This window comes from Canis lupus, chromosome 13 (assembly GCF_048164855.1).
Source record: "Canis lupus baileyi chromosome 13, mCanLup2.hap1, whole genome shotgun sequence".
Taxonomy (NCBI): Eukaryota; Metazoa; Chordata; class Mammalia; order Carnivora; family Canidae; genus Canis; species Canis lupus.
This window is the reverse complement of record NC_132850.1, coordinates 31,746,213-31,768,974: the sequence shown is the minus strand read 5'-3', so window position 1 is coordinate 31,768,974 and position 22,762 is coordinate 31,746,213. Positions and strand designations below refer to the sequence as shown.

The window sequence follows — 22,762 nt, the reverse complement described above, 5'->3', positions numbered from 1 at the left end:
TTGTTTTCCCTCTAGTAAAGCAGTAGCAGGAAGACAGTTGGGAGTTGCCCTCTGGAAGTTAGGTTATTGATAAGAATGCTTTTTTTTTTTTTTTTTGTAAATCACTAAGACATTTGTAAACTGAGGGAGACTCAGGTCTTGCTGTGCTGTGGCCTCTATTAGTTAACCACTTGGTTTTCCCTTCCCCTAGTTTCTGGGCAGGCTGGAGTGCCTGAGGAATGTCACACACATCCCACCTGGTTGGGGGTTGTTGGGGGGGGCGGTCGGGGGTGGGGTGGGTAGTGGGGTTTGAGGGATGTCAGCTGGTGCTTTGCCGTCTGCTCCCTCATTATTACAAAATAGTTTCATTTCAGTAATTAAAAGACCCATTTCTTTTTTTTTTTTCAAGATGTTATGTATTTATTAATGAGAGACAGAGAGAGAGAGAGAGAGAGAGAGAGAGTGGCAGAGGGAGAAGCAGGCTCCATGCAGGGAGCCCGTCGTGGGACTCAATCTCAGGTCTCCAGGATCAGGCCCTGGGCTTAAGGCAACCCTAAACTGCTGAGCCACCTGGGCTGCCCAAAAGACCCATTTCTATGTGAAGTTAAACCACAAAGCTTCTCTGCTCCCCAATCTCCAAGCCCTGGAAGCTACAGTCGGTGCTAGTTGGGGCCGGGGAGTGTTTCTATTTCCCCCAGCTAAGGTCGGGAATGGTGGATTTTATTCTCTCCATTTCCCCTTCCTTCCCACTTGCTAGGAGGTTTCTGACTCCTGGGTAGAAGCACAGGAGGGAGGCGAGAGGTACATCAAGATCTCGCTGGGATGGACTCCCCAAAGTCCTACGGTGAGGATTCCTGCTTTTTTTTTTTTAAGATTTTTTAATTTATTTATTCATGAAAGAGAGAGAGAGAGGCAGAGACACAGGCAGAGGGAGAAGCAGGCTCCACGCAGGGAGCCCGACGTGGGACTCGATTCCGGGGCTCCAGGATCATGCCCTGGGCCCAAGGAGGCGCTAAACCACTGAGCCCCCAGGGCTGCCCCGGTCCTGCTCTTTCAATGTTTCAAACTAGCTTTCCCTGGGTTTGAGGCCAGAAAGGATTATTACCGTGGGCACTTCTGGGGGCTCCTGCCCCAACCCCCCCCCCCCCCCCCCCCCGCATTTGGCTATACTCCCCGGGGTGTGAGCAGTGCGTTTTCCTCTGCAGGTCACTTCCGTGTCCTCCCCAGCTGCCGGGACTCGGGCAGTCTATGCTGGGACTGGGTTTCTGGCGTCACTTCAGGCCTTCTCGGGCTGCAGTCCTGCCCCCCCCCCCGCCCCCCCCAGGTCACATGTGGTCCTGGAAGGACACTCTTGTACCCTTGCCCCCAGGGGGTGTGCTCAGGGCAGCCGGGTCTCCAGCCTTTCCATTTCCCAGGCCTGTGTCACCTCGCATCCCGTGCTCAGTAGACCCCAAGGGTTCCACGGCCAGCTGTCCCCCACCCTGTCCCCACAGGCACGGGAATGGGTGCTGAGGAACCAAACACACCCCCTCCCTCTACCACAGTCCTCTTCTTTCCAAACCCAACCCGGAGCCGGGTGTTTGCTGGAAGGCCATTCCTGCCTCCCCGCACCCTGCTGGCAAGTCCTGCGTGGCCTCCCACCTGCTGTCCCGAGGCCTCCTGTCCCCCCCCAGCCTGCAGGCCCAGCTGTGGGGACGGATGCCTGGTGGGTGACGGTTGGCCTGCTCGCAGCACCTCGGTGAACCCAGGGCCATGGGTCCTTCTACTGCGCTGGAAACTTCGACAGTCAGTGGCCTAGTCCACTGTCAGACCCGGAGACCCTCGGGCCTTGCTCCCCGGCCCCTGCTCCCCGCAAGGAGGCGCTGCCCCCAGGAACTCTTCTGGCCTCCCCGCCTCCCTTTCCCTGTCCTGAGATGGGGGTGGGTTTGAGGGGTGCCCCAGCGGGGTGGGGGTAGACAGTTGAGGAGAAGGGGGGCCCACTCAGCTCAGCCCCTGCCACCCTCCTCTCTCTTCACACCCTTCTGTCTGCAGAGCAGGAATATTCTGGTTTGCCCTCTTGGCTGGAGGGCAACGCTGCTCTGTTGGGCTGCAAAGCTGGGACAGGGGGGTTAGGTCACCTCAAGAGCCTGCCAGCAGGCCCGCTTGGCTGTACACAGGCCAGATCCTTGGTTGTTCTATCAGCAGTATCATTGGCGATGGTCTGACCTCCGTCCGTCGGAAATCTGTAGGACTCAGGGCCTTCTCCATCCTGGTGGGAAAGAGGTCTTATTTGGGGCTCACTTAAACACCCTCACAAGCCGTAGAGATTTTGGGGGCCCCCTGAGTCTTTAAAATTTCTCAAATCAGCCCTCAGCTTTTAAAATTAGGGAGATTTTAACTGAAATTCTGGATTTCCAGCTTATGGTAATTTCAATGGTTTGGCAACACTGGGGCTGCATGCCTCATGGAAACCATTCCTGAGACACGACGCAGCCGCCCCCCCTTTCGGTGAGGCCTGCACTTTCCCGTTCTCCCCAGTTTCCAGCAGAGCTCCTGGGTTTAGTAAATAAAAATGCAAGAGGTCTAAAGTTGAAGTTCAGATAAACGTTGATTTGGTTTTGTTTTTAGTGTATGTCCCCTATAATTCACGCAATTCATTTAGGATACCTCCTACTGTGTCTGGCAACCCTACAATCTAACCTCCCTCACTCCTTCTTGGTGTCTGCTTGGGTTTAGAATATAAGCATTTCCTACCCTGGGACCCATTTTTACTTGTCTTCATATCATTATTTTTTAAACAGATTTTATTTATTTATTCTTGAGAAACAGAGAGAGGCAGAGACATAGGCAGAGGGAGAAGCAGGCTCCTCACAGGGAGCCCGATGTGGGACCCTATCCCAGGACCCCAGGATCATGACCCGAGCCAAAGGCAGATGCTAAACCACTGAGCCACCCAGGCGCCCCTCTTCATATCTTTTTTTTTTTTTTTTTATGATAGTCACACACAGAGACAGAGAGAGAGAGGCAGAGACACAGGCAGAGGGAGAAGCAGGCTCCGTGCAGGGAACCCGACGTGGGATTCGATCCCGGGTCTCCAGGATCGCGCCCTGGGCCAAAGGCAGGCGCCAGACCGCTGCGCCACCCAGGGATCCCTCTTCATATCTTTAATACCTAATAGCACGCTCAATGTTTATGGAATATAGTCTGGGGACCAAAATTCTGTCCCATAGAGAATGTCATTAAGTCTCACAAGTTGAATAAAAAGTGGTAACCTCTTGCTAAACTCATTTTGGATAAAGATTATACATTTGCAGTTATTCGAGGGGCAAGGGGAAGCCAGCCCTGAACTAAAATTCTGGACCATCAAGTTGTAGGTTTGACTGGGTCACTAACTGAACAGAGTTGAGCATGTCAATGAGCCTCCCTGGAGCCCCAACTAAGGACTATGTAATTGGGGATAATAAATCAGTGGACACGTGAATAGGTTACTTTTTCATGTCCCCAGGCACCATTTCAAGAACTGATCTAATATGAAATAGAATTGTAGAACCTTAGAAATGTATATAGTATACTATTTCTTTTGGAGTTTAAGAGGTCATTAACTAATGCCCACCATGATTTGATGACCGCTACTTAGAGGGAAAATATGTACAAATTATCACATCTGATGCCAGTTCAAAACACTACAACTGTGATTGATTTTTTTAAAAATTTGAGTCTAGGGCAGCCTGGGTGGCTCAGCAGTTTAGCACTGCCTTCAGTCCAGGGCGTGATCCTGGAGACCCAGGATCGAGTCCCACGTCGGGCTCCCTGCATGGGGCCTGCTTCTCCCTCTGCCTCTCTGTGTCTCTGCCTCTCTCTCTCTCTCTCTCTGTGTCTCTCATGAATAAATGAGCGAAATCTTTAAAAAAAATTGAGTCTAGTTGACACACAATGTTACATTATTTTCAAGTATATAACACAGTGATTCAACTTCTCTATACATGATGCTATGCTCACCAGAAGTGCAGCTACCAGGCTAGAACAGTGATATTTTTGGTAAAAGGTATGCCTTATAATGAAGATACTTTGGTATATATGGGAAGTTTGGGAGATGGCTAATTATCGGAAACCTTATGAACAGCAGGACATCAGGCCAGAAGGGTGAATCAACATTTATTGAGCATGTATGTGCGAAATGCGTTCATTTAAATCAAGGTTTCTCCACCTCAGCACTATTGACATTTGGGGCTGGGTAGTCGTGGAGCCTGTCCCGTACATGGTAGGATGTTTAGCAGCATCCCTGAGCTCTATCTACCGGATGCCAAGAGCACCAGACCCCCCGTTATGACAACTGTAAGTGTCTCCAGACATTGCCAAACATCCTGGGATGGGGGGATGAGGAGGATGTCCTTGTGAAGAACTACTGATTGCAATTATCCAGTTGAGTTAAATAATTCACAACAACCCAGCAAAGTAAGGCTTCCGCGGTCTTCGCTGTGCCAGGGTCATGCTGTGGTCTACGCAGACCCGGGTGGGAGCCTCCTCCTTTGTCACTCTGGTTTCCCCTTAGTCTCCTGGCTACCCAAGCAGTATAGCTTGTGCCAAACGTCTCACCAGACTCGACCATGACGTGACACTGTTTCTTCTACTTCTCTTCCTGTATCCCCGGGCTCCGAGAGACCCAGACTGGGTCTGTGGGGCTGGGGAAACTAGGCTATCACAGGGCTGCTGCTTGTCCCGCCTCCCTTCTCTGATGGAAGGTATTCACTCAAACCTTAAAAGTGTCAGGACACAGAGGGATAAGAATCTAACTCGCATCAAGCACTATCTGCCAGGCAGCAGCTAGTAACACCTGCTTTACCCCTGAGTTGCTCAATTCTAACGTGGGTGGCTCTCGCTCGTTTAAAGGCAATGAATGAACGTTTTCAGGCTACTTACTGTCTGAGCTCTTGTAAGGTAGATGGAGGTTTACAACCCCCAGGGGGGTCTTGCAGTGTAAGCTGAAACTGGCCCCCATGTGCAGGGAGCAGCGAGACACTAAACAAAGAGGCAGGTAGGTGGTGGGTGGCAATTTTAATAACAGCAAAGGGAACTTACAGAAGAGGCCTGTCTTAGGTGGCAGTAAGATCAATGGGTCCCAGGATACGTCCTCCAAATCTTAAAAGCTTAAGAGGCCCTCACTGGGTTCGGTTACGTATGTACGTATTCCGTGCAGCTGTTTTCAACATCACATCACCATCTCCAGGCTGTTAGACAGGAAAGGCAAGCGGAACATTCCAAGGGGAGGGGCGTGGAGCCTCTGATCCCCCAGGTCCAGCTCACTGGTCAGTGTACGGTGGGATGATTTGATTTTCGGATATATTGCAAAATGTTTACCACAGTAAGGTTAGTTAACATATCTTCTGCAAACACATCATTTTGTCGTCGTCGTTGTGGTTATGGTAAGAGCGTTAAAGCTCTACTCTCAGAGCAACTTTCAAGGATCCAATCTACAGTATTGTGGATAGTCACCATGCTGTGCATTGGATCCTTGGATCTTATTAGTCCTGTAACTGAAAGTTTGTACCCTTTGACCAACATCTCCCCACGTTTCCCCACCACTCAGCCCTTGGCAACCACCATTCTACTCTGTTTCTATGAGTTTGATGTTTTTAAATTCTGCATATGAGAGATCACATAGTATTTTTCTTTGACTTATTTCACCTAGAGGAAAGCCCTGGAAGTCCATTCACATTGTTGCAAACGGAAGGTCTTCCTGTGTCCAGGGCTGAGTACTGCTCCACTGTGTATATAATCACATATGCACAGGCTCATCCACTCATCTTTTGACGGACACTTACGTTGTTTCCATGCCTTGGCTATTGTAAATAATGCCGTAATGAACCTGAGACTGCAGATACCTTGTCAGTCTCCTGTTTTCATTTCCTTTGGATATATACCCAGAAGTAGGATCACTGGGGCACATGGTATTTCTATTTTTAATGTTTATTTTTCATTTATTTTTTATTTTTAACGTCTTGAGGAACCTTGGTACTGTGTTCCAGAGGGGCTGTGCCAGTTATATTGCCACCAACAGCACACATTGTCTTCACATCTTCACCAACACATGCTGTCTCTTATCTTCTTGATGGTAGCCAGTTGAACAGATGAGCAGTGATAGTTCACAGCACTTCTGATGTGCATTTCCTCGATGATTAGTGATGTGGAACACCTTTCCATATAACAGCTGGTCTGTCTTCTTTGGAAAAGAGTCATTTTTTTCATGTCTCTCATGAATAAACAAAATCTTTTAAAAAACTGGGAAGATAAATCTATTGGAGGATATAGTTCATATGGATTTAGAAACTGAATTTTGATTGAAATAAATCACCGATGGTCTTCAAAACAAAACAAAAGCTAACACTTTGGTGATTCAAACAGACCTGGTATGTCCGTCCTCTCTGTGTCCTCTCCTATACTCTGGAGCAAAGGAATCCAAAAGAGTTACATGGTCTGGGAATAGGCTGCAAAGTTGCTTCACTCCAAGTGCCACACAGGAATATGAACAGTAGGTGGCACTTTTGTGCTATCTCCAAATTTTCAACCTTTGAAGGGAACTAACTGACGAATGACTCCTAAGGGAGAAACAAATGTATATGGTGCTCAAGTGGATAAACTTGATTTCTAATCTGAGCGGAATCTGAAAGAGGAGAGCTAATTATAGAATCAGTTTGTCTTACTTAGTACCTTGTCTCCAACGATATCTTGGAGATTTTTTATGTAGACTTCTGAATATTGTGAAATATTGTGGCTTGCTTCCAGACTAATAAATTTGCAGTTTGGAGTGGTTCCAAATTACTGTAGCAAGTGGAATTACATGAATTCTTTTTTTTTTAAAGATTTTATTTATTTATTAATGAGAGACACACAGAGAGAGAGAGACAGAGGCAGAGACACAGGCAGAGGGAGAAGCAAGCTCCCTGTGGCGAGCCCGATGCAGGACTTGATCCCAGGACCCCGGGATCACGCCCTGAGCCGAAGGCAAATGCTCAACCACTGAGCCACCCAGGTGCCCTGAATTACATGAATTCAAGCAGGCTTGAAGTTAGGGGAAAAAAAAATCCCAATTTGGCCATGTTCCCAAATATCTATCTCTGAGCTTTTGCTGTTTGCAAAGGCGAGGAATAACAAATAAAACAAAATCAAATCAAACGTGGAAAAGCAGTGTGGATTACTAAGAGAACAGTGGAATGGAAACAGACATGTTCCATTCTTCTTTTTGTAAAATTTACTGTTAGGCTGGGATACAGAATTTTACATGTTTAACAACAGGCCTGCAATCATGCAAAGGGCACTGGTGGAGTCTGGAGGTACCCACGGAAATCAAAAGCTGTGCCCCTTCCTGTGTACCTGGGGCCGGTTACTTCATGCCTCCGCATATCAATTCCCCCATATAGAAATGTACATGGTAATAATAGCATCTCTCTGATAAGATCCTTATAAGGACTAAATGTCAAATTTGTAAGTTATTTATTTATTTTTAAATATTTTATTTATTTATTTATGAGAGAGAGAGAGAGAGAGAGAGACGGGGGGCAGAGACACAGGAGGAGGGAGAAGCAGGCTCCATGCCGGGAGCCCGACATGGGACTCGATCCCGGGTCTCCAGGATCAGGCCCTGGGCCAAAGGCAGTGCTAAACCGTTGAGCCACCCAGGCTGCCCTTGTAAGTTATTTAGAGGAGTACTCTGCATGTAGTGAGCACACCATAGGTAGAGGGAAAAAAGTTTCTAAAGTCAATTTCTAGGGTGCGTGGGTGGATCAGTCCATTAAGCATCTGCCTTCAGCTCAGGTAATCTCTCAGGGTCCTGGGATCCAGCCCCACATCTGGCTCCTTGCTCAGAGCGGAGACTGCTTCTCCCTCTCCCTCTCCCTCTGCCTGGCTCTCCTGCTTGTGCCCTCTGTCAAATCAATCAATCTTTAATTTTTTAAAAAGCCAATTTTTAGGTGATGGGCCAGTGGGTGATCATTTTCCTTCTATTAAGTTAAGAACATGTATTTTCTGACAACTACAAGTCTAAAACTTTTTTACTAAAAGACTGAGAGAAAAACCTGTACTTAAAAACTTCTTGTTTCTTTTGAACTAGTTTCTACATCCCTATCTTTTTCTCTTTCTCTAAATCTGCTATACCCACGATTAGACCTCTCTTGGCTGTGAGAAATCCTGACGTCCTGGTTATTCCTCATAGTTTCCAGAATTAGTAGTTTTGATCGAAGTCGAATCTACATCACATCAAATTTACCACTTTATTCTTCAGCGTACAAGTCAGTGGCCTGAAGAACTTTCACAATGTTTTCAACCACCACTAGTACCTATTTCCAGAAGGTCATCGTCTCAAACAGAAACTCTGCTCCCATTAAACAATAATTCCCCATTCTCAGGGCGTGATCCTGGCATCCCGGGATCGAGTCCTGCATCAGGTTCCCCGCAGGGAACCTGTCTCTCCAACTGCCTGTGTCTCTGCCTCTTTCTCTCAGTGTGTTTCTCATGAATAAATAAATTAAATCTTAAAAAAAATTAATTCCCCATTCTCCCTTATCCTCACATCTCTAGTGGCCTCCATTCTACTTTGTGTCTCTCTGAATCCAACTATTTGAGGAACCCCATATACATGGGACCATGCAATGTGTGCATCTTTGTATCTGGTTTATTCACTTAGTGTATTGTTTTCGAGTTCCAGTCACATTGTAGTAGCGTTGGAATGTCATTCCTTCCTATGACCAAGTAACGGTGGTTGTAGGTACCTGTCACATTTGTAGTATCATCTGTTGGACAGGTGAGTTGTTTCTACTTTTTGACTGTTGTAATGTTGCTATGAACCTTGGTGCACAAGCATCTATTCTAGTCTCTGCTTTCTTTTTATTTTACTTTTTTTAAGATTGTATTTATTTATTCATGAGAGACACACACAGAGAGAGAGGCAGAGACACAGGCAGAGGGAGAAGCAGGCCCCATGCAGGGAGCCCCGAGCGGGACTCGATCCCGGGACCCTGGGATCCTGCCTGGAAGGCAGGCACTCAACTGCTGAACCCCCCAGGGATTCCCCTAGTCTCTGCTTTCAATACTTTCCTGTATAAACCCAGGAGGTGGGATCCCCGGTGGCTCAGCGGTTGAGCGTCCGCCTTCAGCCCAGGGTGTGATCCTGGAGTCCTGGGATCGAGTCCCGCGTCGGGCTCCCCGCATGGAGCCTGCTTCTCGCTCTGCCTGTGTCTCTGCCTCTCTCTCTCTCTCTCTCTCTCTGCGTCTCTCATAAATAAATAAAATCTTAAAAACAAAACAAAACCCAGGAGTTAACCTTTGGAGGAAGTGCCAAACTGCTGTGCACAAAGCTACCACATTTTACATTCAAACCAGCACCCCAAAACTGTTTTTAAGTATGTGTGTTTGTTTGTTTTTTGTTTTTAAGCTAAACCTAGCCTGGGAACAAGCACAGCTTAGATTCCCGCGGCAGCGCGTTGATGGGCTGCTGGGAGGGGCCGGCCGGGCTACGGCAGATCCTGGACTAGAGTGACGGTCCCCGCACCCGCTCCCGCACCCGCACCCGCACCCGGCGGAGGCCCGGACGCGCCTGCGGGGCCCTGAGCCCGCGCCGTCGGCGTCTCTCGCCCGCGGCCCCGGCTCGTCCCGCACAGGCCGCAACAGGCGCCTCTGGGCCCTCGGAGCGCGCCGGCGGCCAGTCCACAAACCTGGACTTGAACCGAGACCGAGACCCAAAGGCACCTCCCGGCTGCTTGCGGTTGCGGTTGCGACGTGCAGTGTCGACGAGCGCCGGAGCCCGCGGCCGGAGGGCCTGGCCGCAGGCGGGGACACACCTGCCCTCCCGGGCGTGGGCCGCCGCCGCCTCGCTTCCTTTGCTGCCGGTAACGCGTATCTCGGTAGGTTTCGCGCCGTCCCGCCCGCGCTCAGGGAGGCCGGAGACCGGGACGCACCCCGCGGCGCGAGCTCTGGCCCCGGGATCTCGGACCCGCGTCCTCGAGGCCGCCGCCATCGGGTCGACCCGGGGCCCTCGCGGCCGCTCGAGCTTCTCCGCGGGGCTCCCTGCGGCCGCGGCGGTCACGGCGTCGTCCGTCCACCAGCATCTGTGACTCACATCGCGACGCTCCTCGTGGCCCACGTGGCGACGACCTGAATACAGGTGTGTCCTCCGGGGGCTCAGCCCCCGCGCGCGAACCAGCGACCACCAAGCCGCCCGCCCGCCCTCGGTCCCTCCGTCCCTCCGTCCTGGGGCCGGCGCAGACCTCCTGCGACCCGGTGGGCGCTGTCTCTTTAACATGCAATAGAACTCCGAGCGCATCGATCAGGAGCCTCTCAAGCGGCCGCGTTTCCAGCCCCGGCTCGACTTCCCCCCGTGCCGGGCTCCAAGCGCGGGGTCCCTAAGCCGCGGCGTCCCTGCGCGGCCACACCTGCCCCCGCGGCGTCCCGCCTGCCCCGCGGCGGGGGCCCGCTCCCCCCCCCGCCCCCCGCCCCGCGCCGGCACGCTTCGGGGCTCGGCTGGCCACGCCTGGAGCGCGGGGTTTGACTGGGCCGCCGTTGTTGTAGTGACCGGGAGGCGCCGCCGCTCCGGGCGCACGGTTCCGGGCGCCGCACGGTCCCCCCTCCTGCCCCGTCCCCTCCCTTCCCCCCGAGGCCCCCCGCCGGCGGGAGCCCGGCGCCGACCGCTCCTCCCATGGCCGCCGCCCCGGTAAGGAGGGGCTGGGGGCGCCTCGGCGGGGCTGCCTCGCCCGCACCTGGCGGGAGGCGGAGGCCGTGTCCGCGTCTCCCGCCCCCGAGCCCCGAGCCCCGGCCTCGTCCCCGGCGCTCCTCCCGCGCCCCCGGGGCCCCGGCCGCCCCCTGCCGCGCCCCGCGGCCCCCAGAACTCTCCGAGGCTTCCCGTGGAGCGTCTGCGTCAGAATCGGCCCGCGGGCTTCCGCCGCGAGCGGGGCCGGGCCGCGCGCTGTGCCTCCCGGGCCCGGGAACGCGCATTCGGGGGTCCCCGGGGGGGAGGGGCGGGGCGGCCCGGGGGGAGCGGGGTCCCGGGGGGGGCGCCCCTGTCCCGCGGGCTCGCCCGCAAACCCGCCCGCTCCCCTTCCAGGAGGACCCGGTCCTGGAGCGGTATTTTAAGGGCCACAAAGCTGCGATCACCTCCGTGGACTTCAGTCCCAGCGGCAAACAGCTTGGTGAGTTCTGCTCTGGGCCTCTCTGCTGCTGCTGGTGCCGGCGAGCGGGCAGATGCTCCACGAGCCGCTCCACGCTGCGCCGCGGGGCGCCCCGGGACCCGGCGGAGGTGCTGCGCGGCCGGAGGGGCGGGCCCCGCGCTCCGTGGGTCCCGGCCCCCCTCCCCTCCCCTCCCCTCCGCTCCCCTCCGCTCCCCTCCGCTCCCCTCCTCTCCTCTCCTCTCCCCTTTGCTCCCCTCCCCTCCGCTCCCCTACCCCGTCCCCTGCCCTCCGCTCCTCTCCGCTCCTCTGTTCTCCTCCCGACCCCCTCCCCTCCGCTCCGCTCCCCTACCCGGTCGTCCCCTCTGCCCCCTTACCCCGTCCCCTCCCCTCCCCTCCCCTCCCCTCCCCTCGAAACTCCGAGGACTTTCGCGGACTAACCACCAGGAGGAGTGAGTGGGCAGGGGAGGGGTTTGTCCTCGGCCCGGGAGGGGGGCGGGGGGAGGGTGGGGTGTTGGCTGCAGAGTTTGTGAAAAGTTGTGAGCGGAGCGGGAGGAAGCGGGGAGAGAGAAGCTGTGGCTGCGCCGGACGCCGAGGCCCGAGCGGCGGCAGGTGACCCCGGCAGCCGCCCCGAGGCTCGCCCCTGCCGGAGCCCCGAGCCCGAGCCCGAGCCCGAGCCCGAGCCCCCTCCGCGGGCCGCAGCCCCCCTGCCGGCGGCGCCCGCGCCCGTAGCCATGAGGGTCCGGGTGGCCGCGAGGTGGACCTGGGCGCGCAAAAGCTGCCTGTTGCTGGCGCTTCTCTCCGTGGCCTATATCGTGGTGGAGCTCTCGGCCTCCACCTTCCACGCCTCCCCCGCAGCCGACCTCGCCCGGGAGCGGGGCCCCAGACAGCTCGCAGACCCCCGGCGAGAGGCAGAGGACTTGTCCCGGCCGCTGTACAAGAAGCCGCCGGCAGACTCCCACGCGCTCGGGGAGTGGGGAAAGGCCAGCAAACTGCAGCTCGGCGAGGGTGAACTGAAGCAGCAAGAAGAACTTATTGAGAGATATGCCATTAACATTTATCTCAGTGACAGGATTTCCCTGCACCGCCACATAGAGGATAAGCGAATGTACGAGTGCAGAGCCAAGACGTTTGACTATCGCAGCCTCCCCACCACCTCCGTTATCATCGCCTTCTATAATGAAGCCTGGTCGACCCTGCTCCGCACCATCCACAGTGTCCTGGAGACCTCCCCTGCAGTCCTTTTGAAGGAGATCGTCCTGGTGGATGACTTGAGCGACCGAGCTTATTTGAAGACGCAGCTGGAAACGTACATCAGCGACCTCGACAGAGTCCGCTTGATCAGAACGAGTAAGCGCGAGGGGCTGGTGAGAGCCCGCCTCATCGGGGCCACTTTCGCCACTGGGGACGTCCTCACTTTCCTGGATTGTCACTGCGAGTGCAACTCGGGCTGGTTAGAACCGCTCTTGGAAAGAATTAGTGAAGACGAAACAGCAATCGTTTGTCCCGTTATAGACACCATCGATTGGAATACTTTTGAATTTTATATGCAGACCGGGGAGCCCATGATTGGTGGGTTTGACTGGCGCCTAACCTTCCAATGGCATTCCGTCCCCAAACATGAGAGGGACAGACGGAAATCGAGAATTGACCCCATCAGATCGCCCACCATGGCTGGAGGACTGTTTGCCGTCAGCAAGAAATATTTTCAGTACCTTGGAACATACGACACCGGAATGGAAGTGTGGGGAGGTGAAAACCTTGAGCTGTCTTTTAGGGTGTGGCAGTGTGGCGGGAAATTGGAGATCCACCCGTGTTCCCATGTGGGCCATGTGTTCCCCAAGCGGGCACCATATGCTCGGCCCAATTTCCTCCAGAACACTGCTCGGGCAGCGGAAGTGTGGATGGATGAGTACAAAGAGCATTTCTACAACCGAAACCCCCCAGCGAGGAAAGAAGCTTATGGTGATATTTCTGAAAGGAAATTACTACGAGATCGGCTGAAGTGCAAGAGCTTTGACTGGTATTTGAAAAACGTATTTTCTAATTTACACGTTCCAGAGGATAGGCCAGGCTGGCATGGAGCTATTCGCAGTATGGGAATCTCTTCTGAGTGTTTAGATTATAATTCTCCCGACAACAACCCGACAGGTGCCAACCTTTCACTGTTTGGATGCCACGGTCAAGGAGGCAATCAATTCTTTGAATATACTTCAAACAAAGAGATAAGGTTTAACTCTGTGACAGAGTTATGTGCAGAGGTTCCTGAGCAAAAAAAACACGTAGGGATGCAAAATTGTCCAAAAGACGGGTTCCCTGTTCCAGCAAACATCGTTTGGCATTTTAGAGAAGACGGGACCATTTTTCATCCACACTCGGGGCTGTGTCTTAGTGCCTTCCGGACACCTGAGGGTCGATCTGATGTTCAGATGAGAACTTGTGATGCTCTAGATAAAAATCAAATCTGGAAGTTTGAGAAATAGAGGAGCACAATAGCACTTTTCTTTCTGAGCTGACAATAGCTTCAAGAAAGTCAAAGAGCCTTTAAAGAATCTCAGTGAAGATTGTATTTTATCAGAAATCACTCACTGGTCATCTGCGAGAGCTCTGTGAAAGCTGTGTTTCATTTTGGTATAGAAGACTGAAAGTGGGTGCCTAGAGAGCTGCTGTTTAATATTTCAAAGTGCCTTACTCATACGTTGTTTTATTTAAGAGCTTTGTCAGTATGGTTTCTTCTCCTTAAAGAAGTTGACTGTGAATTGAGATACACAAAACATTTAAGCGCCAGACTTGATACTAAAGAATGTAAAAGTCTAAGCAGAATGAGGGATGATTTATGTTGACGAGTAAGTTTGTTTGCCCATCCCTTTAACAACAAAACTCGCAAATGGCGGGGTTTGAGCTATTGCTGTTTCGGTTGTATATAGGATTTGAATTTCTTTTAGCCAACACATTACATTTTAGGTGTTATTTCTTTAATTTTAATTTTTCTTTAATCAACGAGAAATCAAAGAAAGTTGATCTTAAGGAAAAAAGTTTAGATGTATGTTTCATTGGAAGAGGGCATTAATTCGAATGTGAGTTTGGAGGTCTTTTTAACATGCAGACATCTCGGAAAAAAGTACACCCGCATCTGAATGAAACGGGGCTGTATTTACATTCCACACTCGGTGAGCTATTACACTTCACTGATCTGTATTGATACCTCATATTGCTCTGAATTTGTAAGCTGTCCTCTCTGTGAACTCTTTTTGTGTGTGGCGGGCATTTTCTGGTTGCACTTCCTTAAGTTATGAATGTCCTGGAGAGGGACTCATTCACAACATTGTGCTTCCCTTTGTTAATGCTTGATTGTTTAAAGTAAACACAGTTGTTGGCTCTCTGAAGTTAAACCCAACTGTGTTTACTGAAATGTGTGAAACTGAAAGTGGGCCCCAAGCTACAAAGGCTGTGGGGGATTCTTCGAGTCATTCTTCCTGATGAGGAAGGATTTATCATAAACCAAGGAGAAAGACTGCCTGGGCACTGGTGAATAATGCTGCCTTGCAGCCTGTTTTCAGGCAGCTTTCAGAAAGTGGGTGCATGAATGAATGATGAATGAATCAATGAATGAATGAATAGCTCAGCCGTGGTCCTTTCATGATTTTGGTCCTGTCATTTGACCAAAAGACTCTGTTTGGGTTTTAGTTTTCTCATCTGTAAAACGTGGGTGCTGGATTAGATCTCAGAGATCCCTTCCAGCTCTGAAATGTTGTGATTACATATTACAATCAATCTTGCAGTCTTTATAACACTTTTTATGTCCTCACTTTTAACACCAATAATGTGGAGCAACTTTCAGTCCAGTTATGAAGCTGGAAAAGAGGGAGTTTTAAAATGAAGTGAGCTGAAGGGCACCTGGGTGGCTCAGTTGGTTAAGGGTCCGGCTCTTGATTTTAGCTCAGGTCATGATCTCTGGAGTCATGGGATCGAGCCCCACATCTGTGGGCTCTGTGCTAAGGGGGGCTCCCACATGAGATCCTCTCCTTCCCTCTGCCCCTCCCCACACTCTCTCTCTCTCTCTCTCTCTCTCTCTCTTTCTTTCGAATGAGTAAATCTCTAAACAAAAATTAAGTGAGCTGAGCTCAACTGAAGTGGTTTAGTTTGAATTAAGTGGAAAGTTGTGGTCAGTGTTTGTATTCATTTTATTTTGACAGTTGTTGAACCAATTTTGTTTTTATCTTTACCCTTTCAAACTCTAAAAGTAATCTTTTGGCCTAAGAATATGAATATTTTCCAAAACAAATTATCCGATAAGTAAGTATACTTTTTTTTTAAAGGAAAAAAAGTATGTTTACTACTATTATTTCAATGCCATATCCAGAAATCACAGGCTGAGTTTAGGATTAAATCTCAATTAGTTTGCTTTGGTCCAGATTTATGAAAAATGCATAGTCCATAGAGAATTAACCCACAGTATTCATAAGTAAAGTTTTTTCAGTGTGTACATGATGACTGGAGGGAAGAAGCTTGGCAAAATGTGAATTTAATTTCAAAAAGTAAAAGTGCTGTGTATCTTGAATATTTTATTTCTCTTTTGCTTCTTAAAATGAAAGTGCGTTAATAACTTTCATTAAGTTATTTAGCACCCTTAAAGTTTATCAAAGAATTGTCCAAATTTCATGTGCAACATACATGGCTATGGGTGTAATTTAAGAAGGACTTATAATAATACTCTGAATGTTGCAAAAATGGTTGACAGCAGTTGTTCTCCTAAACCCACCCTCTTCCTCTTGCCCAGTCTACTTTTTAATTTAAATGACCCATTCTCTTTTTGTTTATTTTTTTTTTGTTCTTGTTAGCCCCCTATCAAACAGAAAAAACTAAAATTGATGTGTTCTGAAACTACTTATTGGAATTATTTTATTCCAATATCTTGCTGCTTCTGTCAAAAAATTAAGGGGTCATTGAAAAGTAAAGTACTTGATTGTTTACCTATTGCCTAAATTGCAGGACGTGACCTATTAATGTTTTTGGAAGGAATTTTTGGAAAGTGTCTTATGTATATCAATAACTTGAAAGTGTCTGGTTGTTCTTTTCTCCTGATAGTGTAGGTAGCAGAAGAAAGAGACTTCCATATTTTCATCTATAGACATTTCCGATTTAATTTCAAAAACACACGGTCAAATTGCAAACAAAATTTATTTTGAATTCCCTAGTTCCAGTTTATTGGTACCAAAGTTCTCTTTTGCTGTAGACAATTAAGAGTTGACCTTTTAAGTTACTTTACATACTAATAACAGTTTCAGTACGATATTTGGTAGACAAGAGGTTTCCATTTTAAATCGTCACTGTCATTTAGTGTCCAGTTATATGAGTAGATTGTCTAAAAATCGGCATTTCTAGCAGTCCTCTTTTAAACAAATGGTAACCTAGTCATCTGCAGGATCTCTGTAACTCAGAATAACTTGTTTGTAAAAGAAGATCTGTTTACTCTCCCGGGGGTAGGTTCCTGCATATTCATTTTATGTTGGCAAATCAGACTTTTCCAGGTTGAAGTCAAGAAGTTATTTTTTAAGTTGTATAGTCTTAGTGGTTTTAGGATCTCAGTTTTAATTAATAAAATATTTAGTGTTGACTTGTTTGTCCCTTTAAATTGCTGTTTTAATCATATTTTTAAAAGAGCACAAAAAATGTTGGGGTTCAGATTAATCTCTTTTGAACAATGAATTTTTTTTCCTGTATGATGAGCAGTTTCCATCCTCTTTTCTCCCTTTGTTAATGGTTTTTGCAATATTGATTAAGACATAAAATAAAATGTGTGGCTAATTATTTTTGCAAATGGATTCTAATGATTTTAGTCTGTGGGGTCATTGTTTCTATTGTGCACATTTGTTGATGGTAACAGAGGTGAGTTAAGTTTGTAATTATTTTGCTTGTTTGAAAATATGGACAGAATATTAAAAAGTCAAAGTTCCTGCATTATTTTGCAAGGTGTCATTAACCAAGTATTCTGAAGTGGTGTTAGCACTATTAATGCATGCATTAACTATTTATAAACAAACAGGAAATGATCCCCCAGGGCTCTGGGACCCACTGGGGAAACAAGTGAGCACCTGGGCACAGTAACACCAATTTCAAAACCTTAGGCTAAAAAGAAATATGTCTTTTCTGTAAAGCACATAGCCTCACATTTCCCTTAACCTCCTCTCTGCATCACCCCATCCCAAGTGCCTTTCCTGTCCACCAGTCACGTCTCTCCTCCTCCTTAGTGATTCTGCCCACTGCCCTATACCCCTGCATCTCCGCAGCCTGAGATGCTGCCTGGGAATTTCTCTTCTGAGTGCGCAGTGGGGAATCACTATGCTAAGACGTCAGATGTCTTACAGCCACGTACTTGAGCTCAATGTTACTTTTACTGATCTTTTGTTTTATATATAGTTTAAAAAATTACTATAAATACATATGTTATAATCTTGCTCTCTTACTAAGTGATGGCAATCCTGTGCAAATCATTTTATCTCTGTTTCAGTTTCATGAAAGTAAAAAATGACTGGGAAAATCATAGAGACAGTACATAGTGTTTGCCAGGGGTTGGGGGAGGGAGGACCAGAGAATTGTTGCTAATGAGGATGGGGATTTTTCTTTGGGCAGGTGGGGATGTGATGAGAATGTTCTGGAATTAGATAATGACAATGATTGTACAACTTTGATTTTTTTAAAAAATATTTTGTTTATTTATTTATAAGAGACAGAGAGAGAGAGAGAGAGAGAGGCAGAGACACAGGCAGAGGGAGGAGCAGGTTCCATGCAAGGAGCCTGATGTGGGACTCGACCTTGGGACTCCAGGATCACACCCTGAGCTGAAGGCAGATGTTCAACCACTGAGCCACCAGGCATCCCTCGTTGTACAACTTTGGGTAATAAATTGAATTATAGCTGTAAGTGGAAATCAGTTTTTATTGGAATTTTTTCCTAAAATTAAGGAAAAACTTCAGTCAATCCTTTTGAACAGGAAGTAGGAATTATTATAAAAGGTGAAATGAGTTTGTGAATTGTGTAGAACTGAAGAGTAGACAAGTCCTTACAAATTGCTAATAATCAGACACTACTTTTCCTTTTGTGCCAAGCTCAGTCACTTTCTCAGGTTGGCCTGGTAGAGTTGTCTACTGCAGGCCAGGGGGTGTCCTTGGCTCTCTGGTTACTATTCTAACTCTCTTGTTTGCATGTATCTAATCTTGTTCAAAGGGGGAAATGGGAGGTACTCTATTTATTTAGTACTTCTTTATTTAGTTAATGCTGCTGTGTGCCAGATGCTGCTTTATGCCTTGGGTATACATTCAGAAGTGAACAAAACACATATGCTTCTTCAGATGGAATTCACAGTCCAATGAGAGAGACAAATATTAATTAGTAAACACACAAATTGTGCAGGTACAACTGGAAACAGGAAAAGGTGAACACACTGTAAAGAAAAGAAAGAGTTCTTTGAAGAATAACAGTGGTGACATATGTTTTTGGGATCAAGGAACACTCCTCTGTGGGAGTTCAATTTAGCTCAAGGCCTGAAGAAGGAGTTAGCGAGGCAAAGACTAGAGAGAGAATAGCATATGCAAAGACAAAGGGTGGGGAAGAACTTGTCCTTGATCAAGGAAATAGAAGGCCAGAGGCACCTGGCTGGCTCATTCGGACAGAAGAGCATGCAACTCTTCATCTCAGGGTTGCGAGTTTAAGCCCTAGAGATGGGTGTAGAGATTACAGTTGTGGAGAGTGATTATCAATTGTATAAGGAGAAAAATGAAAAAAAAAAGTATATAGTGTGTGTTTATATATATACATATATATTTTATATATTATGTATGTAAAAAATTTTCAGAAAAAATTACTTAAAAAAAAAAAAAAAAAAAAAGACCAGAAGAGATAGAGTCTGTAGCTTTGGGAATTGAGTTTCCACGGGAAGGCGGAGGCAGTTTGGGGAAGGTCTTGGAGGTTAGACTAGGTCAAATGGTGGTGCTTTAAAAGATAAGTTTATGTCCCTGAAACCTGTAAATGTGACCTTGTTGGGGGGGGGGGGGGGGAAGAGTCCTTTCCAGATGTAATTAAGTTAAATATCTTCAAAAGAGATCATCCTGGATTATCTTGGTGAGCCTTGAATCCAATGACAAGCGTTCTTATGAGAGACACACAGAGGAGATAAGAGAAGAAGGCTGTGTGAAGCCAGAGGCAGGGATTGGAGTCATGCAGCCATGAGCCAGAGATCTTCTGGAGGCATCAGACATTGGAAGAGGCAAGGACTGGGATCTCCTTTAGAACTTAGAGAGATTCTTGCCAGCACCTTGATTTTGTACTTCTGGTCTTCAGCACTGTACAAGAAAATTTCCTTTGCTTTGAGCCTCCCAGTTTGTGGCAACTTACTATGGCAGCCACAGGAAACTTAAGAGGCCATATTTTAGGAATTTGGTTCTGAAAGTTGTAAAAAGTTGTTGAAGGATTTTAAGTAAGGGAATGGCATGGTCTGATTTATACCTCAAAAAGATCATTGTGGCTATTATGTGGATACTGAACTATATTAGTAGAGAAATCAGTTAGGAGCTATTTTAGTAACAACAACAGGAGATGATGGTGGTTCAAATTAAGATGGTGGCCTTCAAATTAGGGCAGTACTCTGGGAAAGAGAAATTTGGGAGTTGTTAGCATACAGATGGTATTTAAAGTTGTCAAAAATTCAGAAATAACAAGTAAAACCAAGCAATCTCTGAAATAGAAATTAGTAAAAGTTTGTTGTGTGTATACCATAAAGACAGTTTGCAAACTGAGAATACTCAAAACATGGAATGAGGCTCAGAGGTACATTATAAAGCAGCTTTTGTAGTAAGAGAGCAGTGACTTTATTCTTCACGCTGATTGCTTGTAATATTAGAATTTTCTTAAATGATAGGGTATTGGTCAGCAGTTAACCTTGGGAAACAGTTCAAGTTTTGCTTATGATTTCCAGAGACATAAGCAAGAAATGACCCAGGTCAAGTTAGTTTTACAAAATAAGCTAAATTAATCTTTGTTTGTATGACTAAATAGGTTTTGTCTGCTCAGGGAATTTTCAAGGCTGGCCTCCATTTGTTTTTGATTTTTAGCAGTAATGGGAATATTTGAGATCACCTGGGAAGAACGTAGAACAATGAGGGCAATGGCCCAAGTCTGAGTCCTAAAGATCTCCAACCTCTAGACCAGAAGAAGAAATGGCAAAAGAATCTAAGAAGGAATAATCAGAAAGATAGGAGAAAAACCATGACAGTAGAGTATCACGAAAGCCAAGGTCCAGGGTGGAGTAGAATTGTTGAATTGAGAGGAGAAGATACTAGATAGTCATTAAGGGGGTGGGGGTGGGGGCCTGGGTGGCTCAGTCAGTTAAGCACCTGACTCTTGATTTTGGTTCAGGTCATGATCCCAGGGCCGTGAGATTGAGCTCCACATCAGGCTCTGCGTCATTAGGAGAGCGGGGAGGGGACTGTCGCAGAACTAAGCACTGCTGGGTAGTGTAGAAGATCCATGTGAAATGAGTGGTTCTGAATTTACAGTGTTTCCAGCCTGTTTGGGGGTGGATCTAGCCCTTTTCACTGGTACAGATATGGTCCCAAAAAAAGGCAGAGTGATTGGGACTTGGCTGGGGAAATTTGAAGGAAAGAGGGAGGGCCAAGGGATTGAATATATGTGTAAGAGAGTGATTATAAGTTGGAGAGAGAAATAAAGACAATGAGAGAGCCTCAGGAGAGAATATAGGTCAACAGATTGGAGTTCTGCCCAAGATAGAAGTAACTTGACTCTGCTGTAAGGAGTACTGGTCGTCAGGATGCTGGCTTTCAGTTCATGATCTGAGAATGTTCAGGTTCTGCTGATTACAAGATGCAGGGTGTGGCCACTGAACGAGTTGCAGAGGAAGTGTGGAAGAAAAGGGCTTTGGAGAGTCCTGGTTGTCCCCTTGGTCTGAAGTGCTCTTCATTTTCACTCTGCTTGGCTGGCTCCTTCTTGTCCTTCATCCCTCTACTTAAAATACTACTAATAACTCATCTAAATTAAGTATTCCACCCCCACACAAAATTCTCTTTATGACTTCCTGACTTATCTTTCATGTCTATTAGCACAATTTAAAATGAGATGTTTGCCTGTTATTGACTTGTTTGCCTCTTCTTCATCTGAATGCAAGCTCCCTGGTTAGAGATTTTGCGTATTTTGTTACTTAGGACTTTCCCCGCCCCTCCGACAATGCCTTATGTGTTGTAGGGGTGAGACATCTGTTGAATGAGCTAATAATATCAGGAGTTGGAGAGGAAAATTGTGACCCGACGTAGGTGAAATGTGAAAGAGAAAATGATTGCCCCTTGAGAGGGTTTCAGGGAACTTGGGGCTCCCAAGCAGAGTCAGGCATAAGTGGTTGAGGAGAAGGGACTTTCAGGGAGGAGAAGGTGGGTATAGGGAGAGCATCTAGTGGGTGTTTGTCTGGCCCAGCGGTAACTTTTGGAAAGGAGAGCATAGGTGTTGGGTCAGCCCGGGGGATATCCAAGCATTCTGGGGGTGAGTACATGTGATTGATGATCAGAGGGGCTCAAGGCTTCTACTTCTGGTCATGGCTGAGAGAAACAGAACATAAAGTATGGCAGATTTATACCTGATAGCCTTTTAGAAGGTGGTGGGCTCTTGGGTTTCACAGGGTGGGTTGGGAAGGATCGAGGAAAGGGGATGGGAAGACTCAGTAACCTGTGAAGTGTTTCCATCCTTTTTTACAGATGAAGGTTCAGTAACTTTGCTGAACTCTATAGGGCTAGTTTGGAGTCTGATTCCTTTTAGACCATGCTTACTACACTAGTAAGATAATTACTTAGTGTCAGCTAGAAGGAACACATAATTAAATATTCCCACATTCAGGGCAGAGGAGTGTTCAGTTAGTGCCATCATTTATTTATATTATTATACAGTACTTGAATAGCACAAACTAATTCTCAAAGTAATAAAGTTTATCTAGTGAAGATTAGAATATTATCTTTTTATTGGGCAGCCTTCTTTTATCTAAGTTTATAGATGTATATGCTTGGGAATTACATATTTTTTTTCTTAAAAATAATTATAGAGAACTCCTTCTTGTAGATTTCCTTAGAAGATGTCCTTGTGTATTTTTCCTTGAAGAAGACAGCCTGGAATTTCTTTTTATGACCCAAAGACCAGTACGAACCTGGAAATGCAACAGGAAGTACAAAATCTTGATGCCCTCAAACTAGAAATCTGAGTTTCTGATAGTGGGGTATGAATGGGACATAATCAGAAGGACCTCTGAAATAGTTGAAAGGTTCAAGAACTTGTATATAAGGTGATCTGAATTATTAGGACTCTCTTGAATATGGGGCGGAAAGGCCTGAGAGGGATATAATCCAAATGCACAAAGTTGTGAAAAATACTATATTGTGATTACAGACTTTTTGGTAAGTTTAAAAACATGTACTCTTTGACCCATTCATAATTCTTTTGGGAATTGATCACAGTGATAAACTTGCACACATCAGAAATGACACAGGTACAGTACAGTATCATTTGTGAAAGGGCAAGATTGTAAACAACCTACATGGGGTAGACTGGTTAAATAAGTTAAGGTGTAGCTACAATAGAATACTATGTAGCTATCA

The 22,762-nt window shown here is 47.4% G+C and overlaps 2 protein-coding genes across 11 annotated transcripts in view; one reads left to right on the top strand and one right to left on the bottom strand.

Moving 5' to 3' along the window:
• Positions 1–11,258, bottom strand: part of LOC140602843 (uncharacterized) — a 35,066-nt gene extending 23,808 nt beyond the window's left edge. Inside the window, exons 1-2 of one of the 4 annotated variants that reach the window (XR_012005779.1) lie at positions 9,666–11,258; positions 2,097–2,227 (exon numbers count right to left, since the gene is read on the bottom strand). Coding sequence is in view for 2 of the 4 variants with exons in the window: in XM_072773029.1 (XP_072629130.1) it covers positions 2,098–2,227; positions 9,666–10,273 (738 nt within the window). In the remaining 2 variants the exon portion in view is untranslated. Of the gene's footprint in view, positions 1–823; positions 2,228–9,665 lie in introns of those variants that run through there. The other 3 variants (XR_012005780.1, XM_072773029.1, XM_072773030.1) reach the window with 3 other exon arrangements.
• Positions 10,525–22,762, top strand: part of POC1B (POC1 centriolar protein B) — a 94,596-nt gene continuing 82,358 nt past the window's right edge. For 6 of the 7 annotated variants that reach the window (XR_012005778.1, XM_072773022.1, XM_072773020.1 and 3 more), the window contains exons 1-2: positions 10,525–10,660; positions 11,051–11,135. Coding sequence is in view for 6 of the 7 variants with exons in the window: in XM_072773022.1 (XP_072629123.1) it covers positions 10,646–10,660; positions 11,051–11,135 (100 nt within the window). In the remaining variant the exon portion in view is untranslated. Of the gene's footprint in view, positions 10,661–10,996; positions 11,136–12,177; positions 16,923–22,762 lie in introns of those variants that run through there. The other variant, XM_072773021.1, reaches the window with a different exon arrangement.